The sequence below is a fragment of the Leptidea sinapis genome, chromosome 12 (genome assembly GCF_905404315.1).
Source record: "Leptidea sinapis chromosome 12, ilLepSina1.1, whole genome shotgun sequence".
Lineage (NCBI taxonomy): Eukaryota > Metazoa > Arthropoda > Insecta > Lepidoptera > Pieridae > Leptidea > Leptidea sinapis.
Genome location: NC_066276.1, coordinates 374574 through 391673, shown reverse-complemented (window position 1 = coordinate 391673; position 17100 = coordinate 374574). Strand labels below are relative to the sequence as shown.

Genomic DNA, 17100 nt, shown 5'->3' with positions numbered 1-17100 from the left:
AAGTTACAATGGCATACAACAATATTCATTAACAAAATTTAGAAAATTAATTCCAACTATCTTTATCATTCAAATAATCTTTCACATTATAATAGACCTTGGATGTTAATTTATTTTTTACGATACATTTAATTTTTTTTAATAGGTAAGATTTTACTATCATTTGGGAGTTCATTATAAAATATAACACAATCCACATTAAAATATTAAGATATTTAATTTTACGGAGCCTAGTAGATGGAATTGCGAGTTTATGTGGAATTGCGAGTTTATGTTTGTCTCGAGTATTGACATTATGTACATCACTGTTCTTTTTAAATTGGCTAATATGTTCATGAGCGTATAGGAGGTTCTCGTATATGTACTGGCAGTGTCAGTGTCAATGTCATAATATTAATTTAACTAAACTTTTCTCTCAATGAACCCCTTGAACGCATTTTATATATTGCTGACAATATAACAGGGCGTAACAACGTATATCGACTATCGGTTTGCTGCGTAAATATTATTTTGAATACTGAGATCAATTTTCTTCAAATAATTCTGTATCTCGATTGTATTCAAATTAGTTTAGAATTAGCTCTTGTCAGTTGAGGGATTGAATATTTATGCGGTTCATGTATTTTATTCATGTATTTAAAAGTTATTGTGTTGCAACTTACAATAAAACAAAACATCATTTTATGTACTTATATTAATTCAAAATTATAAGGCAATATAGTAGTAAGTTTAACCAAAAATAATACACAGCCTTACAAACGATCAAACATAAACATAACTGCGGTAATCTATGGAAATATTGTGATTTTTATCAATTTTATTGTATAAGAGCTTATTCAAAACGAACTTTGGTTTTTGAAATATGTAACTTGAGTTAAATGATATAGCTCTTTGTCATTATCTTGATGTAACAAATTTTGAGATAAATAAAATAAACTTTGGTTTCTGTGATTACTTCCTTTCGTGAATATATCAACAATCCGACAATCAGACTTCCTCATCAGGTCATCAATTATTATTAGGATTAGTTTAAGATTTCCGTCAAACATATTATAGAGATCAGGCAGTTATATCTTGAAAGTAATTAACATGGTTGAGATTTTATAAAGGTTGCTATATATCATCAAAGCATCAAGTGATTTAGATAAAATTTGTGTCACTGACATCATTCAAAAATTTTATAAAATTATTTGCGAAAACTAATTATCCACATCCACAGACAATGCAACTTCTACTACAAAAAAGGTTTCAAATAATATAATGAGACGATTTATTGTTAAACAACCATTTATTGATTATATTTCAATATAATAATTTATAAGTAAACCAAAATACAGTACCTACATCGTAACTTACTCCACAAGTTATGTATCTAATCCTATTCTTTTCAAAAAAATTAATTCAACCTTAAAACTTATATAATATTTTTTTATTTTATGATGACTCCAAGCTAATGTATCAATATAGTTTGCTTAGATATACCGTTTGGTATGACAAACTAGATTTATTTATTCGTTGAGTGAAAATATTATGCTTAATGACTTAAATCTATGCATTGAACAATATTCATTCTTATTTTCAAATAGGCATATCTTTTAATTTTCCATTTTCATATACTTACTTAGTTACACTTTTATTAAATTTGAATGTGAATTGTCCAACAACATCTAATGCATGCGTTTACATCTAAGTACTAGGAATTCATTAAATATGTTAACTTTGTTTTCATCTTTATAATTATGGTACCGCACTCTATTAATTGACTTTTGCATAGCAAACAATTTTTTCTGTAATCAGAGGTTTAGAAACGCAAATGTAAATCAAGTTTTATATCCGTGTAAAATTTTTATATATCAGTGTACAGTAATTTTAATTTATTTCGAAACTTATTTAACTAGTGAAAGTCATTGCATTAGAGTTTTAGAAATATTCAATATATAAAATCCCAAATTAATAGGTTTATTGAAGAACAATTTAGTTTTTCGTAATTGAACTGCAACCAAATTCTCATTTTAAACTAGATAAACTATGGAATTCTATCTTGGCAATTAAATCTTGTACAATTTTACATTTACTCTTTTTTCAATCTTTTCCATTGTTCTTTATACACTGATTTATTCATTAATTTATAAAAATATTTTCGAAATCAGCTGTAGGTAGCTTGTTTATGCATGTTCCTATTTAAATCTATGTAATATTGTAACTATGAGCTTTGTTTGAATTTTAAATTTCTATCAATATTTTGTAATTTCTGTGTGTGCGCGTGTGAAGGGCCCATATTGGCACACCTAAAGTTCTTTACCCGAAATTGTTCTTCCTAACTATTTGTAATCCGAATGATCATTCTTCCTAAAAATTTTCATCCTAAAGTTTTCATTCATACTATTTGTAGTGCTACCGGCGATGCTCATATCACTAATGTTTCCGAAAATTGTAATTAATAACATCATTAATGTAAATATATTTAAACTCCTACTGTTTTTTATCATAACGCTTTTATCCCTAAACATACTCACCATAATATTTTCACTCATACTCAGAATGAAACATTTACCAAGTGTAATAAAAAATATATGTGGGTAGAAGATTATATTTATAGTTTCAATGATTATTATTTTAGCTTGGTATACCTATAATCTTTTATCTTATTTAGATTTTGTTTTCTGAAATATTACTATAAATAATGGGTGTTGCCCGGCCTGCGGCCGGGCTCATATGTATTTATGTTCTAACTTAACCTAACCTACCTTTAGTTTCTAGAAAAGGATTTGGTTATAAGATCTAGATTCTGTTTTCTGAAATATAACTATTAATACTAGAGTGAAAAGAAAATACATCGACAAAAATGATAGAATTAAAAATATATTGATTATTTGAAAGCTATAGCCGCTAATATTAAACTTATTTAATTGAAATGTATATATGAAAACATGTATTTAACTACTTGTACCATGGTACTATTATTCTTATATGTTATACCTACATGTTATGTGAAAACAAAGTTAGGCAAAATTTGTGTATATAATATTGATTATTATGAATAAAAAGAAAGCTAAAAAATCGGCTATAAAAACGGAAAAGATATTATTCAAATCATCTTACAAGTAACATCTGTAAAAATAGCGTAATGCAATTAAATAGTACTTTAAAAATCGTCACAGTTAATGAATCAGCTTTATAATATCTTTTCCGTTGTTCATGCATTAAATTCTATTGAAAAAGTAATTGATATTATTCCACAAACGTAAGAAAAATACAAGTCATTCACAAAAACTATAAAATTAAATAATCGTAAAATTCAACTGACAATATGTTGATTCGATTAAATTTTTTTCATTCAGTTTAGACAAACTTGTCAAATATTTGAAGGAAGAACAATTTCAAACTTTAAGACTAAATTTTCCAAATAATAATGATTTTTAGCTTTCTTTTTATTCATAATAATCAATATTATATACACAAATTTTGCCTAACTTTGTTTTCACATAACATGTAGGTATAACATATAAGAATAATAGTACCATGGTACAAGTAGTTAAATACATGTTTTCATATATACATTTCAATTAAATAAGTTTAATATTAGCGGCTATAGCTTTCAAATAATCAATATATTTTTAATTCTATCATTTTTGTCGATGTATTTTCTTTTCACTCTAGTATTAATAGTTATATTTCAGAAAACAGAATCTAGATCTTATAACCAAATCCTTTTCTAGAAACTAAAGGTAGGTTAGGTTAAGTTAGAACATAAATACATATGAGCCCGGCCGCAGGCCGGGCAACACCCATTATTTATAGTAATATTTCAGAAAACAAAATCTAAATAAGATAAAAGATTATAGGTATACCAAGCTAAAATAATAATCATTGAAACTATAAATATAATCTTCTACCCACATATATTTTTTATTACACTTGGTAAATGTTTCATTCTGAGTATGAGTGAAAATATTATGGTGAGTATGTTTAGGGATAAAAGCGTTATGATAAAAAACAGTAGGAGTTTAAATATATTTACATTAATGATGTTATTAATTACAATTTTCGGAAACATCAGTGATATGAGCATCGCCGGTAGCACTACAAATAGTATGAATGAAAACTTTAGGATGAAAATTTTTAGGAAGAATGATCATTCGGATTACAAATAGTTAGGAAGAACAATTTCGGGTAAAGAACTTTAGGTGTGCCAATATGGGCCCTTCACACGCGCACACACAGAAATTACAAAATATTGATAGAAATTTAAAATTCAAACAAAGCTCATAGTTACAATATTACATAGATTTAAATAGGAACATGCATAAACAAGCTACCTACAGCTGATTTCGAAAATATTTTTATAAATTAATGAATAAATCAGTGTATAAAGAACAATGGAAAAGATTGAAAAAAGAGTAAATGTAAAATTGTACAAGATTTAATTGCCAAGATAGAATTCCATAGTTTATCTATTTTAAAATGAGAATTTGGTTGCAGTTCAATTACGAAAAACTAAATTGTTCTTCAATAAACCTATTAATTTGGGATTTTATATATTGAATATTTCTAAAACTCTAATGCAATGACTTTCACTAGTTAAATAAGTTTCGAAATAAATTAAAATTACTGTACACTGATATATAAAAATTTTACACGGATATAAAACTTGATTTACATTTGCGTTTCTAAACCTCTGATTACAGAAAAAATTGTTTGCTATGCAAAAGTCAATTAATAGAGTGCGGTACCATAATTATAAAGATGAAAACAAAGTTAACATATTTAATGAATTCCTAGTACTTAGATGTAAACGCATGCATTAGATGTTGTTGGACAATTCACATTCAAATTTAATAAAAGTGTAACTAAGTAAGTATATGAAAATGGAAAATTAAAAGATATGCCTATTTGAAAATAAGAATGAATATTGTTCAATGCATAGATTTAAGTCATTAAGCATAATATTTTCACTCAACGAATAAATAAATCTAGTTTGTCATACCAAACGGTATATCTAAGCAAACTATATTGATACATTAGCTTGGAGTCATCATAAAATAAAAAAATATTATATAAGTTTTAAGGTTGAATTAATTTTTTTGAAAAGAATAGGATTAGATACATAACTTGTGGAGTAAGTTACGATGTAGGTACTGTATTTTGGTTTACTTATAAATTATTATATTGAAATATAATCAATAAATGGTTGTTTAACAATAAATCGTCTCATTATATTATTTGAAACCTTTTTTGTAGTAGAAGTTGCATTGTCTGTGGATGTGGATAATTAGTTTTCGCAAATAATTTTATAAAATTTTTGAATGATGTCAGTGACACAAATTTTATCTAAATCACTTGATGCTTTGATGATATATAGCAACCTTTATAAAATCTCAACCATGTTAATTACTTTCAAGATATAACTGCCTGATCTCTATAATATGTTTGACGGAAATCTTAAACTAATCCTAATAATAATTGATGACCTGATGAGGAAGTCTGATTGTCGGATTGTTGATATATTCACGAAAGGAAGTAATCACAGAAACCAAAGTTTATTTTATTTATCTCAAAATTTGTTACATCAAGATAATGACAAAGAGCTATATCATTTAACTCAAGTTACATATTTCAAAAACCAAAGTTCGTTTTGAATAAGCTCTTATACAATAAAATTGATAAAAATCACAATATTTCCATAGATTACCGCAGTTATGTTTATGTTTGATCGTTTGTAAGGCTGTGTATTATTTTTGGTTAAACTTACTACTATATTGCCTTATAATTTTGAATTAATATAAGTACATAAAATGATGTTTTGTTTTATTGTAAGTTGCAACACAATAACTTTTAAATACATGAATAAAATACATGAACCGCATAAATATTCAATCCCTCAACTGACAAGAGCTAATTCTAAACTAATTTGAATACAATCGAGATACAGAATTATTTGAAGAAAATTGATCTCAGTATTCAAAATAATATTTACGCAGCAAACCGATAGTCGATATACGTTGTTACGCCCTGTTATATTGTCAGCAATATATAAAATGCGTTCAAGGGGTTTATTGAGAGAAAAGTTTAGTTAAATTAATATTATGACATTGACACTGACACTGCCAGTACATATACGAGAACCTCCTATACGCTCATGAACATATTAGCCAATTTAAAAAGAACAGTGATGTACATAATGTCAATACTCGAGACAAACATAAACTCGCAATTCCACATAAACTCGCAATTCCATCTACTAGGCTCCGTAAAATTAAATATCTTAATATTTTAATGTGGATTGTGTTATATTTTATAATGAACTCCCAAATGATAGTAAAATCTTACCTATTAAAAAAAATTAAATGTATCGTAAAAAATAAATTAACATCCAAGGTCTATTATAATGTGAAAGATTATTTGAATGATAAAGATAGTTGGAATTAATTTTCTAAATTTTGTTAATGAATATTGTTGTATGCCATTGTAACTTTTGTACTTCAACCTGACTTGCACTAAATAACTTATAATGTTTTACAGTGAATAAAGATTTTTTTCACTTGACTTGATATAGATAGTGAAAATAAGCCAGGCTCTCACTGGGTTGTTACAATACACATTGATGAACATGATATGGGACAATACTTCGATTCATATGATCGTCCAGCTTAGGGATTCCAGCCGAGGTTTTTACAAAGCAATTGCAGAATGTATATCTACAATACTACAAGAGTAAAGAATTTATTTGACGCAGTATATTTAGCGAGTACTGTTTAATGTATCTATACTTTGAGTTTAATAAGATTTTGAATGATTTCATCAAATATTTTGAAAATGATACAATCTGCAACGATGTTTTATTATATACTTTATTTTTATAATCTTTTAACATAAATAAGACACACAGCACAAAACTGTCGTTTTAATCTGAGTAACGAATGTGAGAGGTAATTTACTAATTACATCTATCACATTCATAGAATTCACATTGAGGCGCTCACCAATCATTAGGTTAATTACCACTGATTAGTAATGAGTATGGATCTGTTTAACTTAAAAAGCTAACTTTGAAACTATAAGAGATATCGAAAAACGGATCAGCGCAATCGCTCGGAAATACATCAAAACCCCCAGTTTGACACCAAACTTCTTTTTTTTTTTTTTAGTAGGCATCACGAACAAGTGAGCCAGAACCGGGGAGGCAGAACCGGCTCATCCCCACTACTACTGTGAGCCAGAACCGGCGAATCCCTACTACTACTGACTCATTCTTCCTTCATTTCTTTAGTAGCGGGCGTTCAATAAATCAGTCAATTATTAATATTTTGTTGAATAAAGTAAAAACAGAGGGATAGTACATAATAACAATGATATTATTAACAAAATTAAAATTTTCCATGAATGTTCACAAAATGTCGAGAATCATATAGACTATATGCGGGCATAGAATTTATACTACTTCATAGCGTCCACGCAGACGACATCGCGGGCATCAGCTAGTGATAATGAATTTCCAAAGGGGTTGGAATATGTCAGAAGAAGAGTATCTACATGGTAAAAGAATAATGAATGAATGACTTCTTGCCCCGTAACTTGTCGTAAAAGGTTGAGATTTAATGAGAAGAAGTGGCAAGAAACTCATTGCAACTCTTTTAAATCAACATTAACACCATTATATTACTATGGGATGTAATTGATGTATTGTTACAGACTTCGTCATGTAGGATGGCTCTGTAAATAAAAGTCTAAGTCAACAGTTTTATTATTGCTTGTTATTTATTTATTCACATAATACAAAATAAACTATGCACAATTATAAGACCACTGACATATTAACCTAATATGACTTTGTATGATAATTTGTATTACAAATTATAATTACAATATGCTGCATCACTAATAAAATATATCATTAGTTAAGACGGAAACAAAACATTTCGCGGCATTAAGTTTAATTAATTAATTAATTTGTAAATTAATGTAAACATGTCATTTTCGTGAGGTTAGAATTGCCAGAATTTAAATGAACGCGGTTTGGCTTACAGTGTGTCTCGTCCTACTTCTCCCTAACCCATTTTATTACAGATTGCGGCAGTGTGATATAATCACGTCATTGACAACGTGTGAACACAAAAACAATGGCCACACTACCTCCCAATTACGTGCTATAAGTAATGTCAAAGAAACGTTCCACTTGTCGACTTGTAATACCTAGATAAATATTAATATTTCCTAGGAATTGTCCCAACTGCTATGATCCTAACATGCACCGCTACCATAGTTGAGAACGCGCACCTTGACGCACCGAACCAGCCACACTTCACGGTGGTTCATCCAAATTACAGCAGCCCTATTACCAAAATCGAAATACGAAGTTTCGGTTGACGGATCGTACATTTTCCTATTACGAAAGTGTTTCGGATCCGAAGATACGAAGTTCGCGATTAGGCATTTTGTCTTTCGTTTACCTTATTCCCAAATTCGCTTGACATTCACTTTTTCGTTGTTTGACATTATTATGATAGTAAATACAACTTCACTTTTTATGTTTATGTCTATGGTTCCGAAACGAAATCCGTCCGCACTATTCGGATCCGAAAACTCTGGTAAAAGGATTTAATTCGAAGTTCATCGTTCTTTCGTTTCGGACCGAAACTTCGGCTTTCGATTTGGTATCAGACCTCCAGCTTCTAAAACATACTCTGATAGGGATACATTCTTGTGTAAACATTCAAAATGATAAAGAAGTTTTTAACGGAACGGTAGAGAGGTGATTTTTAATTATCGCTGCCGTAAGAGCCGATTTACAGTAAAACGTTAATAATATTATGTACGTAAGTATACGAAAGTATACGGATTACGGATTCAAGCAGTGCATGCGAATGACGACTTCAAATATGGCGCGAACGCTGATAGTAGCGATTGCGGTTGTGGGCAACGCAAACACGACACCGGTAGATCGGTTTTCGGAAGTGGATATGATTCCGAAGGCACTGTGCGTGCGGCATGTCTGGATCCGCGCTCAGCTATTTATGAGTAACGTCATAACATTATCACCTACAATACAACTTAAAATGTAGTGTTACCACTGGGATTTGACATGACAGTAATCATAATTTATGTGCACCGACTTTTTGACAAAATTATAGACGCCTCTCTAGAGCTTCATTGTGTTTATAATGTATCAATAATATATTTACAAAGATCTATCATTAGTGTTGATTCAATTAGAAATAAAAACAAACCGATCATAATTTCTTTTATGTTGCATAGACTAGGCCCTTAAATGCGGGAGATATTGTCCTTTATAGCAATAAGTATTGAAATTGTTATTGTATTGAGGGCAGGTTCAAAGAGGATGTAAGTACTATGTAATAGGTTAATTCTGTGTAATTCTGACGCTATCATAAGCTATGACTGACCAATGACAAGTGTACACATAACTCCTGCCTGTCTCTACTTGGCAGTAGGCCCACACGAAGTGTTGATATAAATTACTTTTCAATCAACACTTCACGGCTGAAACTTGTAATTTATTTACGGCCGTTCCCAATATTCAGTCTATCTCTTACGTAAGAAAAAAATCGTAACTATCGTTGACTTTTCTGTCCCAATAAACTTATGGCGACAAGAATGACATATCGGGTATATTGGGACAGCTTCAGATTATTGACAGGTAATTACTGACAGTAGAAGGTAGTAATTTATCTCTATCTGTAGATAGTATATTGGGAACGGCCGTTAGAAAACACCCTTTCTACTTTCAGCTGTTAATGAAAATAGTAACTTGTAGACTACAGCCATTCAAGACATCACTTTTAAGCTTTTAACGACCGATTTCAATAACATATCTCTAGTTACGGATAGATTGCTATCACCGTTTAATGACAAGGTGTTATCTATCCATAGCTGTTATGTCCAATATACTTATAATATTAGTTATAATCCAATACTATCTGTCGATAGGTTATTGAAATGTAAGTAAGCGTAAAAGGATAGATTTGTCTATCTCTAGTAAGATAAACCAAGGATGAATAGGTTATTGGAAACGGCCGTTAATATCTTGTGATCCCTAACCATCAGGTTACTCACAAGCTTCTTTCCTGTCTTAGTTCATTTATACGTCTAGATAGATTATGTCAGCTGTGATGAGAACGTCTAAAAAATTTTAGAATTAGAACTAACCTCTATTTTGAGCAATTCACGCACACTAAACTAACATTCCTGGCCTAACATTTTTATCGGTTGTCTAACAGGCGACTCTATCTAGACGTATAAATTATCTAAGTTTCCTGTATCACAGAAATAGTATCACATAGCCTCCACATGAAATTTACAACTACCCGGGGATTGGGGACCCGTGTAACAAATTTAAATTTTTTCAGTTTAGCTCTATTTTATTTGTAAGCAAAAATTAAAAGGTATATACCGTCATTTATGAACTTAATATGAGTTTAAAGGCACATTCAAATTAGATTGAAGTGGTCTAAACGAAGCCTTTGTGGTAACACCTTCATTCTAACATCAGAATAGCAGGGATAGCAAGCACGAAAAACCATCAAGATTTAGCTTTAAATCTAGTATTGTTTATGTAATGCCTGTTGTGGTGATTGCCTCTTTAAATTATATCAAATAGACCATGTAAAATGTCAACAGATCAAAATATTATTCTATAGAGATTTACCAATCATATTATGGAGTCCATGAAATGATTCAAATTTTCTATTTATTAAAAAAAATACATTATTAGTACATAATATTTGATAACTATCTATTCGTCACAATAACTTAATGTCATGGGGATTTCGTATTATCTATAACAGCACGAATAGTCAAATTGGCATTTCAATCTATTCTTAAATTCGACTCAAGTGCTTGGACTACACTGTCACAATTAATTTTCTGTGTTTTACTTTAAGTGATTATTTACTTAGAATTTGGCAATAGTTATTGTTGTAGGTATCTCAAACAAAAAAAATCAAAGGTAGGGCTTTTGTTCATTCTCTTTGACCAGATTCTAAGTTCATACATTCTACAAATAGGTTCGAATTGAATTGCTAATTTGACCATTCATTTTTATTTTCATAAAAAAAAATATTCAAAGTACCAAGTCATATCAATGTAATATGGCAAAAACGGAATATTTAATATTTTAACACCGCTACCAATATACTGAACTAAGGCAGTGGCTTCATTGTTTCTGACACACAATGCTTTTTTATATTAGATGCAAACATGCAAGCGTTAGCCGCTTGTGAACTGTACAAATTATTATATCATTTGCAGATTTATATATCAGAGCAATTGTGAGTACAGTACTTGAAACTAATAAAAGTAAAAGGAAATAATCGTTATATCATAATTCAATCATAATGTATGTCACAATCAAGATAATATAAGAATTCCATTAACGCTTACGGTAAACAATCACAAAAAATAATTATTTGTAATCCAATGTCAAAATACAGTTTCATTGTAGTCACCGTGGTCACAATATATTAATAGAACAGTACTTCAAGTTCATACTAAAGCACCCGAATTGACACACGCACACATACACACGATTTACACGGCCGCTAAGCAATCTTGGGAAGACAAAACTATTGAGTGCCACGCGCATACGCCGCCTAGACTTGTCGCTATCAGAGTCAGGAATTACCAAAATCGAAATACGAAGTTTCGGTTGACGGATCGTACATTTTCCTATTACGAAAGTGTTTCGGGTCCGAAGTTCGCGATTAGACATCTTGTCTTTCGTTTACCATATTCCCAAATTCACTTTTTCGTTGTTTGACATTATTGTGATCGTAACTACAACTTTACTTTTTATGGTTATGTCTATGGTTCCGAAACGAAACCCGTCCGCACGATTCGGATTCGAAAAACTCTGGTAATAGGATTTCAGATTAGCTGCGACGGCTGTCCTCGTAGTAATTTTTTTTTAAGCAACCCTGGCTCTCCGCCAAAACGTAGGTATAAAATTCAAGGAGACCGCTGAGTTAAGATTCTGTTCTATTAATAGTATTGTGCCATGGTGCTAACTACACAGCCACTAGGCACTAAGGTACACAGAAATTAACTGACACTTTGAACGGGCTCGTCTAGCGTAGGTACACTGATTATAATGGATAGTAGAATCTACGATACTAGAGATATCACGGAAGTATTTTGCATTATAGTAAATATAATTTTATATAATAGTTATTGGTATATTTTATGAACTGCAATTCATATAAAATGATATTTTGTAGACATCTTAATACAATAATACAACAGTCTGTACTCACTTAATGCTTGTTATAATTATTGCCAGTGCCCATAAAATGGGGAAAAATTATTGCCAATGGCGTGTTCTCGCTCACTTATGAGCTCTATGAGAATAGAATAAAACTGGTGCATTACATAATGTGTACTACGAGCATTGGTATACGTGATGTAAATGTTTTTAATTTAACAAGCACCCGTTCGCGGTTAAAATATTAAGTTAGAACCTAGAATGCTACAATAAGAAAAATGAAGAAATAAATCACAACCTATCAGTTATATAATTACGAAAAACTTTTCAAAATATAATCACAATATTAAGAAGCACAGAATATGAAATGACATACCCAATTAGATACGTTTCAAATAAGTACATAGCATTGAAATAATAGAATCTCACAAGACTGTGTTGTGATAGACCGACTCCAGATAGGCTCAAAGTGGCCAAATTACCCATTCGTATCAGCAATAAAAATATTAAGCAAATATTATATAGCACAGATGGCTATATAACATAAGTTAATTAAAGAAAAGCTACAGAATAACTTAAAATACATATTATAAGTCAATCTCATAACACATAATTCAGATATTACTGTACATTAAATTAAAATTGTAATCTCATACTATTCTGAAGTCAATCCATTCAATATAATCTCATATATCGCTTACATACTAGTTATTTACATATCTTATATGGTACAACATACATTATAAATTGACAAACACATTTTAACACTCTTATACTTAACAAAGCGTATGGATTCATTGTTGATGATATATTTACATTCTCCTAACGCACTATTACCTAATTAATACATGAAAATTAGGGCACCGAAATTAATATAAGTACATTAATAGGTACTTGTGAAGTCGGGGTAGATATTTTAAGTAGAGGGTTCCAGGAAACTTTACTAAGACAATTTCCAGACTAGAATCTCATAGTGGTCTCATGTTGGACAAACTGTTAGGACTATCACGTTACTTAACAGGAGTTCCATAACTACCATTTTATAATGAAACAAAAATTGATCTTTATTATAAAATTTTGTGCTAACGAATATTTCTGTTAAAAACTAACAAATAAACTAAAAAATGTTTCTAACAGTGCATTACTGATAATTTAATACATGAAAAAGTATGTCAATTGATAAAACACAGAGTCACAAATAGTATAAGGCGGAAGTTAGTTTTATCTTATTATATAATCTATGTACAATATGCACAAAGACAAAAGTGTCTTAAATCAAGCCACAAAACAGGGCAGACACCATTTATTGCTTCAATCAAAATCATTGTTAATGTTATTATAGTATGACTGCATCAATAACATAACTGCTAGAAGTACCATACTTCTAAAGCCACCGTCAATAAGGAGTTAATACTCCTTATATCATAAATGATGTTAATGTTATACTATTTGTTAGGTAAATCTTTTTATAATAAGGTGTCTATAAAAACGAGACTTAAACGGTCATTTTACACGCCTAAAAATAGGTATTTCAATAGCATTTCTTTATTGCATGTTCTCAACAGTTATAGAATTTTATATGTACCTACCGTCATAGAGGAATCTCGACCTTGACATACCTAGGTGTTATCTAAAACATTTGTTAACGAAACTACTAGTGATTCTTTCTTGATACTGCTTAGATATTTCGAAAACATTAGAGAATAATCCTTACTTGTTTGGTTGATTGGATCATTCAGAAACAAGTAGTGTAGTTCTAAAATGTAACAATATTATATACTTGTAACGTTTGTGATGTAATTTGAAGAAATTAAATACACTGTTGTTTGTTTTAAAATGTTATAAACACAGTCACACTATAATAACTATTGCTAGATCACAATAACATTGCTTAGAATAACATATGCACAATGCAATTACTAACGACATCTATACTTTGAGGGCTATAATTTATCTGTTGTGTTATACAATAGTGGATTCACACTATAATTGCATACAATCATTAAGAAACCAAAAAGTGATATAAAACATTAAATCCATGGGATAATCTTTTAAATTGCAGCATATTATATCTTAGCAATTAATTTCATCAAGTTTTGGACAGTTACAAAATGTACATCCATATAACTTGGTTAATATTTTCATATCAATATGCTTGTGTGATCCATAACACAAAACAGATGTTTGTTTTTGATTGTTTAAAACTTTTATAAAACAAATTAATGGACAAATACTTTATGGTGTTTATACCATATTTCGTTTACTGATACAAATCAAAATAGCAAGTCAATGAATAGCCTTAAGTAATAAGTGACGATATTTGTAGTGGCAGTGAGCAAACAGCTCAAACATGTGGCGAGATAAAAGGCGAGATTAAAGCACATCGCTATGGTTTAAATTTAACCAGAGGTATGTTTTTTGAATGGAGGCACTTATCACAAACCCATTCCGCATATACTTCCGCTGTCAACAATTGAAACGCTGGTTCTGTTAGGCCTGTGCACCCTCTGAAAATACAATTATTAATAAAATAAAGGACAGGTTTGTATACAAGCCCATTTACATTAAAAATAGCAATGAATTTTAGTTGTCCAGTGGTGCAGGTGTGATCTTTCGTCTTTTCTTCTATGTTACAAAAATTACATTATTCAAGATCCACACCAAAAAAATCTATAATTATAAAACAGGAAATACCCCATTTTATAAAATGACTTAAAGAAATTGAGTGTTTGGCTGCAGTATAATTATTTAAGATAAGTATTTTGTAAATCTTCTAAAAGGGATTTAAATAAGATAAATATATTACCTATGAAACCAAAAGTTGCATCCAGATTCACACAATATGGCCTGATCATTGTCATGTACTTCTTTATGACACACTCCACACGGATAAATAGGTGGTGCATTCGGGTTCTGCGGGTTAAATACCATAGGTTGATCAGGAGGATACACTTTTCCTGCACTCACAGGCATAGGTTTTGGCCCAAACATTCCCATTCCTTGTCCCATTGGGCCCACACCACCACCAGGCCCACCTGGTCCTCCCATTGCCATTCCACTCATACCTGTTAAAGGGCCACAATTACCCATACCACCTGGCCCAGGCCCCATCCCCATTGATCCACCTCCTCCCATTCCCATAGGCCCCCCATGTCCCATATGACCCGAAGAATATGGTGGGCCAGGTCCCATTGATGTCATTGGACCATTTCCACCCATGGGTCCACTTCCCATTCCTGAACCCATCGGACTACCATGTCTTATTGGTCCACAATGACCTGGACCCATACCACTAGATTGCATTGGGCTTGGTGACATTATGGAATTACTTGAAACCATGTTACCATTTGAACAATTGGGACCCATTGGTCCATTCATGCGAGGAACATTCATACCTGGTCCACCCCCACCCATTGGTCCATTCATTGAACCAGCCCCTATAGGGCTATGCATTGGAGGTCCCATAGGACTATTGCTCATGTGACTTCCTCCCATAGAACCCATATTCATAGGACTTCCCATAGGACCTGACGACATTGGAGAGCCCATTGGCATTGAGTTCATTGGGGACATAGGACTACCCATAGATCGTGATCCACCCATTCCTGGCCCCATGTTGTGATTATTCATACCCATACTTGGGCCTCCCATAGGAGACATCCCACCCATGTGACCCATGGGGCTCATGTTCCCCATAGGACTAATTCCTCCTCTAGGTGGCATTTGTTGATTCATAGGACTCATATTGTGTGGTAAAGGGCTCATATGTCTCATAGGAGGGCCACCCATTCCATGCATAGGACCCATCATTCCCATTGGGCCATTCTGGCTCATCATTGGTCCATTTTGACTCATCATGGGTCCATTCTGATTCATCATGGGTCCATTGTGGGAAACTGTTGATGGAGAATCATCAAACGGGTTTGAGGCCACTATAGTATCACCATAACCAGTTAATGGAGGAGGCAGTAAGTCTTGTGCTGTTGGTGGTGGTTGAGGTGGTGTTAAGGCATTATTGGCATTTGAAGTCTTTCTCCTCTTCTTTGGGTTGCTTGGAGCAGGTGCTGGTGGTGTGGGGGTGTCCATTGGTGGTTTGAAATCAGGAGGACCTAGTCCTGGCCCAGGTAATCTGTATGAGGGCATTCCAGCCAGGTTGTGACTCATTTTAGTTTTTATTCTGATTCAGCTCTGACAACCATTATGTAAATTAGTGCTTCTGTATCAATACAGTTATAAAAAACGCTTATTCTTAAGGCACTTCATTGTTACGAAAACCTTCAATGTGCCAGAACACAGGTTGACTATTTCTGTAACAAACAGGAATCGTAATTATTAAAGGTGATATAAGGTATTTATGTTCTATATTTTTAAATTACTAGTGAAACAAACTTATTTTTATTGAATAACAGATTTTAAGACGGTATTCTACGTTGAGTCAATGTTGACCAAATAAAAGTAAAAGCTTTGTCTTAAATTATTTAAGAATCATACCCTAACAATAAGCAAACATGACAAAGAATGAAATACTTACTACATTATCAATAATAACGTATTTAGTAGTTATTTTTTGCCCTCATCAAGATCGCGAGACAGGCGTGCAACATATGATAAAAATATCCACATAAAGTAACTCTTCAAGGTTTGTGTTTTGTATTTAGCAGTTAATTTTGAACAAATAAACACAATAATGCAATTTTGACACGTTTTAAACTTGGATTTCGAAGTCAATTGCTTGCATTTTTATTTACGATTCATTAAAACCAAACAACACACGCCACATTCACGACGTATTATAGTAAGCAAATTGTCACAAGAGGTCACTTCTGTCTTCTTTGTCGAGTACCATTGAGTATGATACAGTAGGTTCAATAACCAAACAGCAT

At 31.5% G+C, this 17100-nt stretch overlaps 1 protein-coding gene across 1 annotated transcript; it reads right to left on the bottom strand.

The window, feature by feature from the left end:
• Nucleotides 1-7732: 7732 nt before the first annotated feature.
• LOC126967013 (protein pygopus) lies at nucleotides 7733-16997 on the bottom strand. Its single transcript, XM_050811314.1, has 3 exons — nucleotides 16749-16997; nucleotides 15024-16524; nucleotides 7733-14724 (listed from the first exon to the last, which is right to left on the bottom strand). The coding sequence occupies exons 2-3, from the start codon at nucleotides 16379-16381 to the stop codon at nucleotides 14604-14606; spliced, it is 1479 nt and encodes a 492-aa protein (XP_050667271.1). The 5' UTR covers nucleotides 16382-16524; nucleotides 16749-16997; the 3' UTR covers nucleotides 7733-14603.
• Nucleotides 16998-17100: the final 103 nt, after the last annotated feature.

Bases quoted from the DNA above. Each gene is read 5' to 3' on its own strand.
- LOC126967013 (XM_050811314.1), bottom strand. From the start codon at position 16,381: ATGAGTCACAACCTGGCTGGAATGCCCTCATACAGATTACCTGGGCCA. The intron at 14,725-15,023 runs GTAATATATTTA...TTGTATTTTCAG, and splicing joins TGCAACTTTTGGTTTCATAG to AGGGTGCACAGGCCTAACAG.